Source organism: Callionymus lyra, chromosome 19 (assembly GCF_982586985.1).
Source record: "Callionymus lyra chromosome 19, fCalLyr1.hap1.1, whole genome shotgun sequence".
NCBI lineage: Eukaryota > Metazoa > Chordata > Actinopteri > Syngnathiformes > Callionymidae > Callionymus > Callionymus lyra.
This window is the reverse complement of record NC_141836.1, coordinates 17704673-17720484: the sequence shown is the minus strand read 5'-3', so window position 1 is coordinate 17720484 and position 15812 is coordinate 17704673. Positions and strand designations below refer to the sequence as shown.

The 15812-nt window shown below is 39.9% G+C and overlaps 2 protein-coding genes across 3 annotated transcripts; one reads left to right on the top strand and one right to left on the bottom strand.

Moving 5' to 3' along the window:
* Window positions 1-221: 221 nt before the first annotated feature.
* Window positions 222-12291, bottom strand: LOC148059791 (solute carrier family 26 member 6-like). Its single transcript, XM_087780669.1, has 19 exons — window positions 8187-12291; window positions 7927-8066; window positions 7700-7810; window positions 7457-7635; window positions 7199-7363; window positions 6206-6358; window positions 6039-6121; window positions 5808-5955; window positions 5007-5120; window positions 4855-4932; window positions 4684-4779; window positions 4227-4333; window positions 3605-3674; window positions 3338-3430; window positions 3090-3200; window positions 1801-2103; window positions 1676-1730; window positions 1297-1421; window positions 222-900 (listed from the first exon to the last, which is right to left on the bottom strand). Exons 1-19 carry the CDS (start codon window positions 8360-8362, stop codon window positions 874-876), a joined length of 2334 nt encoding a protein of 777 aa, XP_087636795.1. The 5' UTR covers window positions 8363-12291; the 3' UTR covers window positions 222-873.
* On the top strand, window positions 11592-15748 carry LOC148059790 (kelch repeat and BTB domain-containing protein 12-like). Of its 2 annotated transcripts, XM_087780672.1 has the most exons (9): window positions 12261-12434; window positions 12512-12693; window positions 12755-12887; window positions 12950-13183; window positions 13288-13628; window positions 13690-13963; window positions 14293-14440; window positions 14505-14702; window positions 14838-15748. In XM_087780672.1, exons 1-9 carry the CDS (start codon window positions 12261-12263, stop codon window positions 14984-14986), a joined length of 1833 nt encoding a protein of 610 aa, XP_087636798.1. In that variant the 3' UTR covers window positions 14987-15748. The 2 variants fall into 2 exon arrangements, with proteins under 2 accessions (XP_087636797.1, XP_087636798.1); XM_087780671.1 differs by adding an exon at window positions 11592-11640 and having other exon boundaries at window positions 12248-12434; window positions 12512-13183.
* The last annotated feature ends 64 nt before the right edge of the window (window positions 15749-15812 follow it).

Below are 15812 nucleotides of genomic sequence, written 5' to 3'. Positions count from 1 at the left end.
CTTTAACTAGTAATATGGTACACTGAACTCCACTGATATTGCACCTGCAGCAATCCTTAAAGACCTAAGTGCTGTAGTAGGAAGAACACTTTCCTGCAGGATTGATTTTCATCCAGCATTTCTTTTTAAACCACGACTAGAACAGACATCAAGGAACGTTCTTGCTGTCAGATCAATTCATTTCCCTCAGTTGATTGTTGTTGGGAATAAGTTGAAGAAACTCTGATCAAATACAGTTTAATTTAAGACACAAAACAGTCTATAAATGCTTTACAAATCAATACAATACTGATAGAAAATATAAAGGTATGTTTGATGCTCAGCTGTAATCATTGAAGTTGGAAAGCACCTTGAATAACTTAACACATTTGCTGAATACGTGAGTAAAATAAACACGAGGATCTGCATCGAAAGAACCTTCTGAGCCGCCGCAGTAGCAAAGATGCACCAACCCTGGAGTTGAGGGGTATACATATGAGGTATAGAGTACCTGATTAGAAGCAATGACGGAGGTTCACGTTTTATTTACAAATAAAAACACACAAACCTTTTGCACCCCTCACAGGAAGCCTCACTGTAACCTTTCACTCCCTCTCAAATCCCTCATTTAGGCTCTGAACACAGACTCGCATTAGTCCTGTGATACATTCTCCCACTCCACCCCTCCCCTCCCACTCCCTCTCTCTCACACAGAGGAGAGCTGCAGTGACGTAATGCTGGATCTCTGTATAAGACAGTATCATAAAGGCTCGTTGTCATGGCGACGGCTCCCAATATTCCCATGGCAACCGGCTGCCATGTCAAGGTGGTGCATTCTCCCCTCAGTCTGAGAGGAGCTGTGGCGTGAGTTGGAAAAATCCTGACCTCAGGTGGTTACATTTTGGTACTGCAGGGGACGTCCTGGAAATACAAATAAGACTTCATGTAAATATTGAGATTCATAATAAAATAATAAAATAAGCTGATTCATAGTTTTTAAGACGTATATAACGATTTAAAAATAAATAAGCGTTTTTTAAAGGTGGCACAATAATTAAATAATCATTTAACAACAGTTAGTTGTCCACAAATGTTCTCCTGGAAAAGAATGCACATGAAAATGATCTCTTCTCCCTCTGCCACCCTGAATTCTTTTGCACTTTCAACTTCTGACTAATGTGTAGCAGTGTGTGTGTGACAGAACACACTAGTGTCTCTACTGGCTGATGCACAACTGGCTGATGCACAACTGAGACTCATCTGCCCACTGTAGTGGTCCACGAAAGGGTTTGTCCAACAATAGAACCAAAGACTCACCAGCATCGGGTTTGTTCGTTTCATTTGAATGTGCAGCACGGCGTCGTGAACGCTCACAAACAGTCGGTTTTTCGGGATGGTCTCTGAGAAGAAGTCCGCTGTCTCCAGCTGCTCCACGACGCAGGCTAATGATTGATGAGAAGGAGAAACAACAACGACTTGATGTGTTTTTGTGCATCTTATCATCTGCTCTTACTTCAAATTGTTAAAAGTTTTTTTAATGGACACCTTGTATTTCCATAGAGAGTCTAGTTTGACTCTGACCTCTCTGCCAGACAACACGGCAGCTCTAAGACCTTCAAGTGTCCATTCGACAATGGTTGCCTTGACTACACATCACTTTTGTTGGCTCTCTATTTTGTCTAGGTTCCCCACTGACCTTGACAGTTTGCTAGATAGACGTCCACGTTAATCTCTGCAAAGTCCATGAACGTCTGGTGGAAGAAACACAAACATCACCTTCGTCAGACTTTAAAATGAGTACTAAGTGACAGTTTCACTCACGATTTTCAAGGTCTTCATGAAGGCCGTGTCCACGAAGCTGGTGGTGGACAGATCCAGGATGATGCTGTGACAGTCACTCTTGTAGATGTTCTTGTCATCTGTGGTCTGTTGCTGCGCCGTCTCCTGGCCATGTACTCCCGCATCGGAATCTGAGTCAGGTTCGATGCTGTCGTGTTGGTAGGCGGCGTTAAGGTGGCCATTTAAGGACTTTTCAGTTCGACCTATAACTGAGCCGTAATCCTGACCAGAGGATTTCATGTCCAGGGAGACGGTGTCCTTCGTGGACAGGTCAGCGCTTCCGCTCTTAAAGTTGAACATTTAGGAGATATGAAGCGTCATTTACATTATTAATGTCGATAAAGATTCAACATACTGTGAAAAGAGTGTCACATTTCTGTAATAGTAAATCATCAGGTACAAAGGAAGGTTAAATGGATCCATAACTGGATTATCATTTATCACATTTTCTGAAATGGTAACATTTTAATCATATGTTGCTTCTACTGTTGGAATACATTATTGGGATTGAGTTTTGGGACTGCTTGTTACCAGTGGACTCATAAATAAAGAACTATTTCTGGAACTAAAAGCTGTTACAAGAGCTAACATTATTGCAGTGCATCATGGATTTGTCTAGTGAGACTTAGTACTCTAAGTACTTGTTACCTTTAGCTTATAAACAAACTCATCGTGATTAAAGCGTTTGGATCTAAAAAGTTTTACAAAAGCCTTGACTGTGGCAGTGCATTATGGGGATTCAAGAAAGAGATATAGGAGAGCTTGGTAGCAGTGGCCTTATAAGTAAAGACATTACTAATCGAACTTTTGGATTGTAAAAGGTTTACAAGAGCTAAACCTGTTGCAATACATTATGGAGATTGTAGAAGTGCGTTTCGACCAGTGTATTGATAAACATAACAATTAAAGGTTAAGGCTATAAAAACTGTAAGAAGATCTATGACTTAAACTTTTGAATCTTAAAAAGTGCTTCTAAAGCTCAAACTCGGGGCTTAGAAACTTGACATTGCGATTAAATGTTAAAAGACTCTAACAACTGTTACACAGGCTTAAACTGTAGCATTGCATTATGGGGCTTTTAAACTTGGAAATCACGATTAAATGTTAAGGATCTAACGGAGGCCAAAATTTGAGCAGTTCACGAGCGGGAAAACTAAGGAAAAGGCAACAATCTTGTTTGCTACTGACACCTACAGGCTGTTCAAAGTATTGCCTATCAACATAAAGACCATATGTCAAACTAAAAGGACAAACTTGTATTAAAATAATACCTGTTTCTTTGCTTCCTTCTTAGCCTTCCTCTTCTCTTTCTCCTGCTTTTGTTTCAACTTTTTCTCCTGATTTTTCTTGGCCTCCAGAAGCTTCTCTTTCTGGATTCCACTCTGCAGAAGAGGCATCGCGTTACTCAAAGAGAGATGAGCGAAAGTGATAATAAAAGCAATTAAGGGATCAGCAGCCGGTACACTGGGGATGAGCGTGTGTGACTACACAACACACACGGCACATCGTAAATACACACCATCTCTTCCAGGGCATCCAAGTACATCTCTGCGTTAGTGTAGTAGATTGTTGTGGATGAACGAAAGATTTTAATTCCAGGAATCTCTCTGGCCTGTGGGGAGTTGTGAAAGTGAGCCATAAGTATTTAAATGTATCATTTACGTAATCAGAATATCCATAGAAGGAGAGACAGCTTTGATAAACGAAGCCGAGAATTGTGGTTAAGATGGATAGGAAATGATTAAAAGTGACTAGTTAAGAACTCGACAACTAAACTAATTCTTACCTCCTTGTAGTAGTCTACGTCAAGGTACAACCCAGTACCTTCAACTTGACCCAGGATGGAATACCGAGGCCTGGACAAAAGATATAAAGACTTTAATGTTTTTGGGGGGAGGCGCGTTTAACAGTGCAACATCAATAGAAGAAAAATCTAAATATTTCTTTAAAAATATATTTAAAACAAAAAAAATAAAATAGATCTTTTAAAAAGTTATTAGAAACAAAGAAATATGTTAAAGTATGTAAAAGGATTTCTGACAACAAATACATTTTAAACAAATGTTTAAATTGGTTTACTTTTATGTGTAAGAACAACAAATCATGTTTAAGACCTTTAAAAAATATATAAAAAACGTTGGGGGGTGTGGCTGCTTTTGAGTTCTCTGTCCAAACTTTGAAAACCTTTATTAGAGCATCAATACTACTAATGCTTGAAATATTGTTCTGGCTCCCCCAGTGTCAGATTGGTGTAACTGCAATGTTGCAGAAACTTGACGCATTTGTTTAGAAAACGAGATGAAGGTATTTGATCTAAGATTCCACAAAATTAACAGAAATACTTGTAGATGAACAAGTGGACTATCGAGCTAGTGGCACCTTTACAACAACACGTCAGGTCGACTTACATCTGTGTTCGGAAGATGAAAAAGAGAATGGCACAGAAGACAGACACGGCCAAGCCAAGATCCAAGTTCAGCAAAATTGTGCTTATAAATGTCAGCAGCCACACGAGCTGGAAGGAACAGGACACGTCTTATTAGAAGCAGATGATGATAGTGATGTTATATATAAATATTGAGACGTTGAGGCGTGTTTTGTGTTTTCCACAGATGACACTTTTGTGTGTAGAAGACATTAACACTCCACCTTCAACATCATCAGTTAGGTATTACACAAAGAGTCAGTCATTTATGAGCATACGTGTCTGTCGTCTCCTCTTGATGGTGTTAGTCTTTTAAATAAATATATATTCAACCTTTGTTAATAGTTCAACTATTTACTATAGGAAAAGTTGTGTTTCAGTGTATTTCTGATGAACACAGTTAGAGTTTGTCTATGGAATTTAAACAAATCTGATCTCACCAAATCCATCTTGCTGGACCTCCACAGCTTCGGCAAATCCGTGAACTGCCTAAAAACTCCTTTTAGGTTCACAAACACGACAGCGGCTAGGACAGCCTAGGACACAAACATATGTTTTTTTCTCGTTATAAAACACAGTATTGGAGGAAAGAAGAAAGAAAAAAGTGATACCTTGGGAAGATTCTCGAAGAGAGAACCGATCTTTAATATCGCGACCAGCACAATAACAGACGAAACCAGCCCAGCAACCTGAAATAAGTCACATGCATGACTTTAGCTGGAGGCTAAATGAACTCTGCAGGGTTTAAATCCGTTTTTTTTACTTGTGTCTTCCCCCCTGTGGTCTCCTGGACCAGGCTTCTGGACAAGGATGAAGTCACGGAGTAACACTGGAAAAAGCCTCCAATAAAGTTGCTCATGCCGAGAGCCACCAACTCCTGAAGAAAACAAAGCACTCTTTACAGCTATGTCTAGAGTAGAGACCTCAAGGTAAACATCATCAATAACTTGATGACCAAAGCAACACATGTTCACCACAGTGAGAGACCAACAATCATATTTCAAGTAGATTTGATTGAGCTTGTTAGTTGTGAATGATTTAGCAGCTTTTAGAGCCTGTAAGTGCTGCTTGACTCTCCCCAGAGCAGAATTACAACAATCACTCCCACAAGTGTGTGTCCGCCTACAATAACATTTTATTTTCAATGTCTATAAGGCAACACTTCTACGTTGCACGTAATAATAAAAAAGGTATTTTTATAACAAATTCATTTTGTCATATGGATTTGGTCACCTCCTGTTTTTCTTTAAATCATGGCCTTCACACTCAATCACACAATCCTGTACACGTGTAGAAGTGAAGGTCACAGGTAAACAGTTGTAACCGTCTAAAGCAGGAAATCGGAATTCTGATTATTGACGTTTCATTCTTGGAGGCTTGATCTATCATTATCTCTGTGTTTGTCTTCCTGGTATTCTCTGTTCTTTAAGAGAGAGTAAACACTGGCGTCTTTCCAAGACATGACATCCTTAAAAAGGATATTTCTACTATTTTCATATTGAATAACTTGAGTAGATGTTTTGATATAATTTCTCTGAAATCTTTATTATCTGATAAGTCTTACTTGATTGCTGTCCACCTTGTAGCCATGTTTAAGGCCAAATGTTTTTCCCAGCGAGATATTGATGGCGTAGCACACAATTGCCAGAGCAATAGCATCTGTAATTAATTCCGAGAACAGGTTGAATTCTGGAACAGTTGGAGGGTTTAGTCTGGAGTGAAAAATAATTTAACACTAGGTTATTGTTTAAGGGGAACAGTTGATGAAAAGAGTAGCATGAAGGTTTGTTCTTACCCACTGGGAATTTCTCCAACCACATCGATGTGGTAGGTTTCAGCCAGTCCACAAAAGTGCGTGATGATAGTCGCAACTATGATCTAAAGTTGGAGAAATCATCAGCAGAGAAGTTAAAGCTGAATTCTGACTACTATGCGCCCCCTTGTGGTGGGTCGTTGACTCACCACGAGCAGTTCAATTGGAATGGGCAAAGGGAGCTTGTGAGCGTAGCAGGCGCTTAGTTCTTTCACTACAATCAGAGCTGTGAGCGACAGAATGCTGACCACCACCTCCGGCACCTTTGTCTCGGGCAGCAGCTTGCAGATGTTCACGAACGTCTGTTGACATCAAGAGAGTAGAAGATTAAACCAATTATCAGAATTATTCACACTAAGTAGTAGGACTGTCTGTGTCGTTTCCCTGATCCTAATGGCTTTACAGACTATCAAACCACTTAAGAAACTATCTTGAAAATTAGCATTAGTGAATGTTTTTTTTGTGTTTGGGGGCGGGGGGGTAATTGATCAGGTCAACAGGAAGGGGATCTAAGCAGGGTGGGAAACATTCTAATTTTGATTACATTTAATCCATTCACACTAAGAGAAGAAGATTTACAGAATTTCAGCTACTTTTCTCAATTGTAAGGGGGTGCAAAAGGGGCAGAAGAACCCCATGAAAATAGATCCAATTTAATTTGAATGTATATCACATTTAATACATAATAATTAAGGATGATTTCCATCATTTCAGCTCCTTTTTAGCAATAGGAAGACTCATAATCTTAAACCTACTTTCTTCTCTCCTCCACGTGTCTCTTCAGAGTTTTCGGGTTTATGTTTTAAGATTTCTTTTTTATACCTGGTATTAAACTACACGTGTATGGCTGGAGTTTGCACTGGACATGCATCTGCAGCACATTTTGTTCTGGCACATTTTAGAAACCGAAACAAAGGTAAGATCTTGATAACTAACTTTCAACCGTTTATAAATCAGTAAACAAGTCATAAACATTGTCAATAAATAGACCAGCTGTTAATAAATAGCTGATGATTAGGGTCTCTTGTATCTCACCCTGACCCCCTTTTTTTATCAACTAGTATTGACCAATCGAGAACACGCTTTCATGATGGGATCACATGCATGTCAGAGTCAACTTGTGCATGAAGGGAAATACTCACATAAATCATGGCTAAGGGGCCCCTGACATGTACCGGGTTCAGCCCAAATACATATTTGATCTGCGATAGGCACACATGGCACGCCGATCCTGTAGTGTAACCACGAATCAGGGGATCAGACAGATAGTTGACGACGAAGCCAAACTTCACCACGCCAAGAAGTATCTATTGAGAGAGAAATGCAACTTGAGGAAACAGCCTCATACATCTTACAAATGTTACGCACAAATATATCATACTAAAGATCCTATAACTCACCTGAAACAATCCAGAGAGAATGGCCAAGGAGCTGGCTATCTTCACTCTGTAGGCGTCACGTTCAGCGATGTCTATCACTCCCGTACCGTTCGTCACATTTCCAGGGATGAGGAAGTCGCTGTCTGGCGCGAGTCTCTCCGTCACACTGCCAACCATCACACTTGCGACCGCAAACGTCCCTGAGGGGGTGCAAAGAGAATGGAAGCCAACACTTTGTCAGAAATTGTGAGAAAGAAGACTCACCGATGGAGATGTGTCTGGAAGTTCCAAAGATAAAGTACACCAGGACTGGGAAGAGGGAGGAGTAGAGCCCGTACACAGGTGGTAAAGCTGCCAGGAGGGCATATGCCATCCCTGTTTTGACCAAGAAGAAAATACTAATCACTTACTTACTTACTTACTTAGATCAGTGCATAGAAAAACGGGTTATTAGCTGCTTTAATTGTCACAATTAAGCTACGTATATGAACCTTGTGGCAGATGCATGATGCCCACACTGCATCCAGAGATGACATCACCAAAGATATTTTCTTTGATTGGGTATTTAGGCAGCCAGCCCAGAACTGGCACCGTTCTCAAGATCGTGTTTTTCAACCGGGGAAGCGAGCACCTGGGATAACCATAGAATAAACATCCAAAGGTTTATTCAATTTCAGCTTAAACACATGGCCTTAAAAAAACCAATTTGGTCTCTACAAATATTGAAGTTAACGATGAAACATGCACTCACCTGAAGTAGTCCTTAAAACGTTCTCCGGTGGATGGTTTGGAAGATTCTCCCTTTCTGGCAATATTATCTAAAAGCAACTCATCCAAAACCTGTCTTTGCACAACATACTCCTCTGGTGAACCTGCGGCCGCCATGTTGCTTTGCAAGAATCCAGCAGGTCCATGTGAAACCTCCATCTGCTATGAGGCTGTCGAGTCGTCTACTGATTGACAGCATCTGTTTCAGCGTTGTCGCGTGGGAGTGACTTCTACGTCCATGCCCACAACAGACACATGCTTATCTTAAAATCCCTTACTCAAAGTTAATTGTTTGCATGTTCATCATGTGTTACTGCTCATGTTTAAATTCGGACTGCGGTCCAATCCTAACACAACGCTCCTCGCCAAATATTTACTTGCTCTATTCCAATATTTACTTCTTTGCTCTCTATTGTATTCAAAAAACATTTCCTTTTTAGCATTAGGTTAGCATAGGTTTTGAGGCGTGAGGTAACTTTACACATGCAAATAAGAAGAAGAAGGTAAAGAAAAAAAGCTTGTTGATTCATGGTCTCAGGTAAATGAAAACTGCTAAAAAGGTGAGTGTTCTTGATCTTGGTATTCTACGGATTACAATCTGGGAGAGGGACAGTGAACTTTATTTTAAGGTTCTTCTCATTGACGACATCAGACTAGTTACCCTTTCTTCTATTGATTAGCTACTGATAACACAACATCCCCTTTAATTACCTGAATATTTACTACACAACTAGAAGATCGCAGAGCCAGGAACAACTAACTAGAGTTTTAGTTTATTTTTCTATTGAATGATTAACAGTTTAGGAAGATTCCGGAAATGTTCCTTCACACATTAACTGGGGCCTCGACACACATGTATAAATGTGTATATTTAAAAACCAGGAAAGATTTTACCATTCAAACTCATGTAAAACAATAACTACAGAAACAAAATGACTAATATCTACAATTTAGTTTCTAAAAGAGACATTAAACAATAAGTTTCTCTAATATGAGTAAACACACAATTTTTTAATAATTTAAAATTGCTAATGTACCAACAACTAGATGAAATACCCGGTAATGCATGAATCGATTAAGTCGAAAAGAGTAAACATATTAAGGATGATATAAAAAATAATGGAATATGTATAATCGTGAGTTTTTGGCAAATGTTAAATAATGATTAATCAAGGCTACAAAAGATTAATAATAATCTATTTTAATGAATAAATGTATCACTTGAATGATTTTTTTAGCCCTTGAGGGGAACACATCTGAAAGGTAGAATAAGGATCGAAGAATCCTGATTGATGTGAAACTAATCTGGAGATTATCATTAAGCAAATAACACAATGAAGCACTTACAGTCCAGACCGTTATTTAGATTAAAGTTTATTCTTATCAGGGAAGGACAGAACTTTTGTCAAATTTGTTTTCAGATACAAGGTTGTGACACTCTGAAAAAACCTACAAATTGTTCTCTGGGAGAAGAAGGAAATGACTCTTCTATCTGTTATCTAAACTTGTGAAACGCTCAATTCAACGTTTTTCTGCTGCACAGGACAGATGCACTTTTAAAGGTAGAAAATTCAAAATCAAGGATCAAACCTTTAGTTTGAACTGGCTACTTTTGAGCAAAAGAAACCATTCCATCGCTTTTTTTAAACCAATAACTAAAATGACTTTCCTTCATCTTGTTATTTATTGATCAATAATTAAAATCTATAATACATAGTGTAACATCTAAAACAATATGTCCGTGTTACATTTTTGAACAGATTGACGTCGAACAACAACATCAAACCAAATTACTTGCGAACATCCTGTCCCAGTTTAGACACCGGAATTGGGTCCGTTTTTTTCCATTTACATGTTCTATCAGCCACTTCAGGAATAAATGTTTCCTTTTATGCTCATCTAAATAAGTTACAAATTAAACTGACTCATCTTATTCAGACCAACTGATACAACCTCTTTTTTTCCACTTTCAAAACCAGGCCAACTGTCAATGGTTCCTTTTGGTGCAAATTTTCCAATTTCACTTTCTGATATTATTTTTTAAACAATTTCTTTCATACCTTGATTTTCACTTGTGATCAATAAAGTTATAAAGCTACATTCATTTTTTTCCCATGCAAAACTTTAGTTTATTTGTGTATAAAGAACATTTTAAAGCTATTTAAAAGTGTGTTTTCAATGAATTGAATTGAACAAAGCACGGCACAGGTAGATAAAAAACAGCACAAGTCAGCAGCTCATTCAAAAGGACAAGAAGTATAAGTGCACAATGTAACAATAAGTGATAAGAGTCTTATGATAATCTCATAAAACCAACTCATAAAAAATGAGAGGACCGAATCCAAATTTACTTTTAATTTCTGCCTTTAACCAATTTTATCATTAAAACACCCTTGAGAAATTGTAGTTTTGGTGAGGAATAAAGTCAACATTAAAAGAAAGATTTTACCCTTAAAAAGCTTGGTGGATCAAAGGCCCAAAAACAGGCCATTCACCTTCAGCCAGAGACAATACAAGGGATACCACAAACACATTAGTTTTCAGGCCTTTGGCAAACCTTGACCACGAGATAACACAAGGGTTAAAGATGTTCCTCCTTAGAGCAAAATGTAATAAGTAAGTTTCATACTGGCTCAAGACGCTAAACACAACATTGTAGTATTAACTCTAAGGCAATGACTCAGCTATATGAAGCTAAGAATTTAAGTTAAATTGTAATCTTAAATGTTGTGGGTTGTCTTGGTTCAAAAGTCCAAATGTTTCTCACACACACAAAACAACTCATCCATTCACAGACTCAAGGGTGTGTATCTTTAAGAGCTGCTCATTGGACGCAAAATAGCAGCAAAATATTATGTTCCCTCATTTTTACTGACAGGGCAATTTAATCAGTAACCTTTAGTGACACTTTACAGGTTTTTTATATGTTCTGCCATGGTCCATTAAGCATGTTTTGGAAACTGAGTTGAGACAACCTTAAATAACATGTACATTATAATAATAATATTATAATAATAATGTCAAAACTTATAAAATCATCAAGATAGATAAGAAGAGATCTATAAAGAAAGATTTACTTTAACAACGTCTATTTACTCTGTGTTCCCTAATATAGGAGCATCAAACGTCTTTAAATAGTTATTTTCGTCTAGTCTATATTAAAATGAATATAAAACCACAGCTAGACAAAAACGACTTTTTTTTATTCATTTGTTTTGTTTTTCTCTAAATAAGTTATGCTGACTAGCTATCCAGTCTAAATTGTAATTATTATTTCAACTTGCTTTAAACCAGCATGTCATGTAATCTGATCACTGCAAAGCATGCTGGTCTATATTTACACTTTTCACCAGTGGCGACTTTGACACAGCTAGACAACGCAGAAGACATTTGGTGAACTGGAACATTTTCCCTTAGGAATGACCAGGAAATCACTGGTATGATTTGTCTTCATACGTTTCATTTTGATATTTTGTTTATGTTCATGTTGTGTATGTTAAGCTGTCAATCAGAGCAACTTAAGTTTGGCAAACTTGGTAAATATATCAGAAAGAGAGTAGGATTGGGATTTATGACCAAAGAAATTGGGGTAAAGTGAGATCTTTACAGCATTAAATAAAATAAAGACTTTTTAAAAACCAAAACAAAGTAAAGAAATCAAAAATCTTGCCCACACAAACACTGTAGAACACTCGATCTTTTTCCATCTTCAACCTCAACAGCCTTCATCCACCTCTGGAACTCCCTCCCACTGGACACCAGTAACATAGACTGTTTTTTAAATCTCACCTAAGAACCCACTTTTTTTTTCGTTTTAAACCAATTTTAATCGACAAATATCGATTTTCTGAAATACTATGAAAGATTTTTACAAAATCTTGAATCATATACATTACATTACATAATTTCGAAAAAACTGTTTTACTGGTTTGTTAAGGTTTTGTAAGTTTGTTTCAATAGTTGTTTTTGTTAGCCACTGTAAGCTACTGGTCCATCGTACATAAAATATCAATCTAACTGGTAAAAATGGTGTTTTCCGCACAGGGAACACCACCTCATGGATGACCCAGTAATGGACTCCTCTGCTCTGGCAGAGCACTGCTCACATCTGCTGAGGCAGCTGGAGAAGATGAGAGCAGCTCAAGATCTCACTGATGTTGTGCTGATAGCAGATGGAGTTCGATTCTCTTGCCACAAGGTGGTGCTGTCTGCATTCAGCCAGTATTTCCAGGTGGCTTCAACGGCTCTTTTTAACCAACTATGAGACGCTGGTGAATATGAGTGACAGTTACAGTGTTTGTGCTTCAGGCTATGTTCACGTGTGGGCTTAAAGAAACCAGTGAAGGAGAGGTTCTTCTCAGAGAGGTCCCGGCTCGGAGCCTGCAGCTGCTGCTGGACTACATGTACCAGGCTGAGCTTCCTCTCTCCAATGACAACGTCCAGGAAGTCGCTGCGGCCGCTTTCCTGCTTCACGTGGACGGCGCATTCAGGTCAAGCAAGTACATTGACCTTAGACTCAGGAACTGTATCTCACTCCTCTCTAAACATCAGCCGGTGTCAGAAATACATGGAGGCGTGCATGGATGCCTCCAACTGTGTGGGCCTACATCACTGGGCTGGGGCCCTCGGAGTGACAGACCTGGCGGACTGTGCTTTACGATATCTCTGCCAACACTTCACAGAGGTCTAGAATGTCAAATACATATTGTCACTCTGATGTATCCAGCTTGTTTTTTTCCCCACCAGGTCTGTGAGGAAGAAGAGGTGCTGGAGCTAGACTCCCAAAGTCTTGCTGACCTGCTGTCCTCGGATGACCTCAACATTTCACAAGAGGAGGTTGTGCTGGAGCTGGTGCTGCGATGGGCGGACAAGCGCAGGGGGGACCCTAAGTGTGAAACCCAGGCCAAGGCATTGCTCAAACATGTCCGCCTGGAGCTTGTGGACCCTGGATTTCTCCGTAAAGCAAGAAGAAGAAACCCTGTAAGAGCTCTTATGAGATAATAGTGCTCCTTCCATCAACAAAAGAAGAACATAGCACAGTACTCTGACAAATCAATTTCCATGTTTTGGAATGAAATTTCAAGGTACTCTTGCTGGATGCCGAGTGTGATGTAACAACCGATGCAGCCCTCCAGACGCCAGCTCCATCTCGCCCACCTCTGCGATACGGGATGGAGACCACTCATCTTCTGCTGTGCCTCGGGGGGGTGGATTTGGACGGAGTTCCCGCCAGACGGGGGGGAACTGCCGATCTGAGCTTCTGTTTTGCTCCTCGCGCCAGAAGGACATACTACATACCTTCTCCATTGAAGGACAGCGGAGGGGTCGGCCAGATTACTACCGGGGTGGTGACGCGGGACAATAATATAGTGGTGGCAATAGAAGCGGAGGACCAACACCGGATGAAGAGAGTGGATATCTACAGGTCCATTTTTACATTCTAAACAACATAACATGTGAGAACAGAGCTGTCCCTCTTCCTTTAGGTTTGACAATGTGGATCAGAACAGCTGGGTGGCGCTGTGCTCAACGGCGTACAGGGACATGTATGCGTTGGGACTGCTCGCTGAGGCGCTCTACATCATAGGCGGGCAGATGAAAGTGAACAACCAGTACATCATCACCGACAGCGTTGAGCGCTGGTCACTCAAACGGGGAGGCAGTTGGCTGAGCTTCGCACGTCTGCCTCTGCCCCTGGCTTGCCACTGCGCCATCACTCTGAAGGATCATCTCTATGTCGTGGGCGGCTGGACACCACAGGTGATAAGAGAAGCCCCACAAAAAACTTTGTGTTGCGGGGTACAACTTAGGATCGGCTACCTTGATAACAGGCTAGAGATGTGTGTCCTGGGATAACACTGGGAAGAAATCCAATGCAACCAAATCACAATTTTAACTTAAGCCTGAAATACACACCCAAATCAATAAATTGACCTAGTTTTTTTTTTGTCATTGAGGATAAACAGGGAAGCGCAGCATAATATATTATATTATCAACATACCCACAACAATGTTACTAGGGTGTTGTTATTAGGGTTAGAAATGATCCTAAAGACTTCTGAACCATCTTCATCTATCCCTCCCAATAGCAACAGCCAGATGAAGAACCAGACCAGCTGAACAATCGAGTGTTCCAATTTGACCCTGGCAGGGACAGATGGACTGAACGTTCTAGGATGAAGTTCTCCAGGTACCGCTGCGGGTCTGCTGTGCTGAATGGTGAAATCTACGTATTGGGTAAGTCCGTGTTATCTGATCAAAGTCAAGAATCAACACATACACAGACTGTATGTCACTCTAGGAGGCATTGGATGCGATGGCAAGGACCGCGGCCAGTCACGCCGCTGTCTGAGCTCAGTGGAGGTTTACAACTCAGAATCAGACACGTGGAGGGCTGGACCGGACCTACCCACATCGCTACTCTCTCTCCGCACCAACAGTTCCAACGTGGCAGCTGTTGATGGGAAACTGTACGTCTGTGGATACTACAAGGGGGCAGGTAAAGACAAATGATCTTATTCCAATGTATGAGCTTAATGGACCCCATCCAAAGAAAATAAATTAAATGCTTGCTTAAGACCTTGTGTCCTGCCAGGGTTTGAGTGATGTCATCTGCTTTCTCTCTGGGTTGCAGGCCGCCATGAGATAATCACAAAGGAGATTTTGGAATTAGATCCAGCCAAAAATAAGTGGACAGTGGTGGAGCGACGCGCGTCGATGCACAACAGCTACGACGTCTGCCTGGTTGCAAACCTGAACCCTCGAGACCTCATTGTACCCTGAAAGGAAATTAAAGTTGCGGTTTATGTAAATAGTATGTTTAATATAAGCTAATAAATGTATATTTTCATGGTTGGATTTGGGAACAAGGGAGTTATTTCTAAATAACACAATGGTTTTATGTAGAAATATTTCTTATTTCTGATGTACTAAGTGGATAAGACAGTTTAAATACTTGAGCTTAAGATGATTTTATTTTTATTTCTCTAGACACTAGACGAGATAAAATTATATTTTTTCTAGGGAACTGCTGGCAGAAAAAGAAGAAAAATTCCAGCTTTCGAGTTTTGGCAACCAAGCAGACATGTGTGGTCAAATATAGCCAGTCACGAGGAGAAGAGCTCAGTAAGTTTAAGTGTTTTGGTTATTTTATGAAGAGGCCGCTTCTTCGCTTGCAAGTCAAGCAGTCAACCTCTGGGAACCAGAACCAGTTACAGTCGAGCTTGAGAAAGAAGTTATGTAGTGTGAACGTGTCCAAGAATGGACCTAATTCTGACTTATTGTCAAGGAGCTTCAAAGCGTAAATTGAATTACTAAACTACTACTATCTTTTCATTCACTTTCATTATTCCTACCTTAATAAACACATTTCAGAGCATCGTCATGAAGCCAAGTGCAAATTTGAGGAATTTCTTGTGTGCGAAAGAATCATCAGTGTGTTTCAGTGAAAAGTCTGTATCATATATATAAAGTGATATGTGTTTAAACCTATAAAAGTCCTTTAAACACTGTGGTGTGCAGTACAGGAGCACCTCAGGGGGACTTCTTCTTGAAGCTGGACTCACTGGTGACAGTTACTGAGAGGAGATCATTGAACAAACTACTGTCC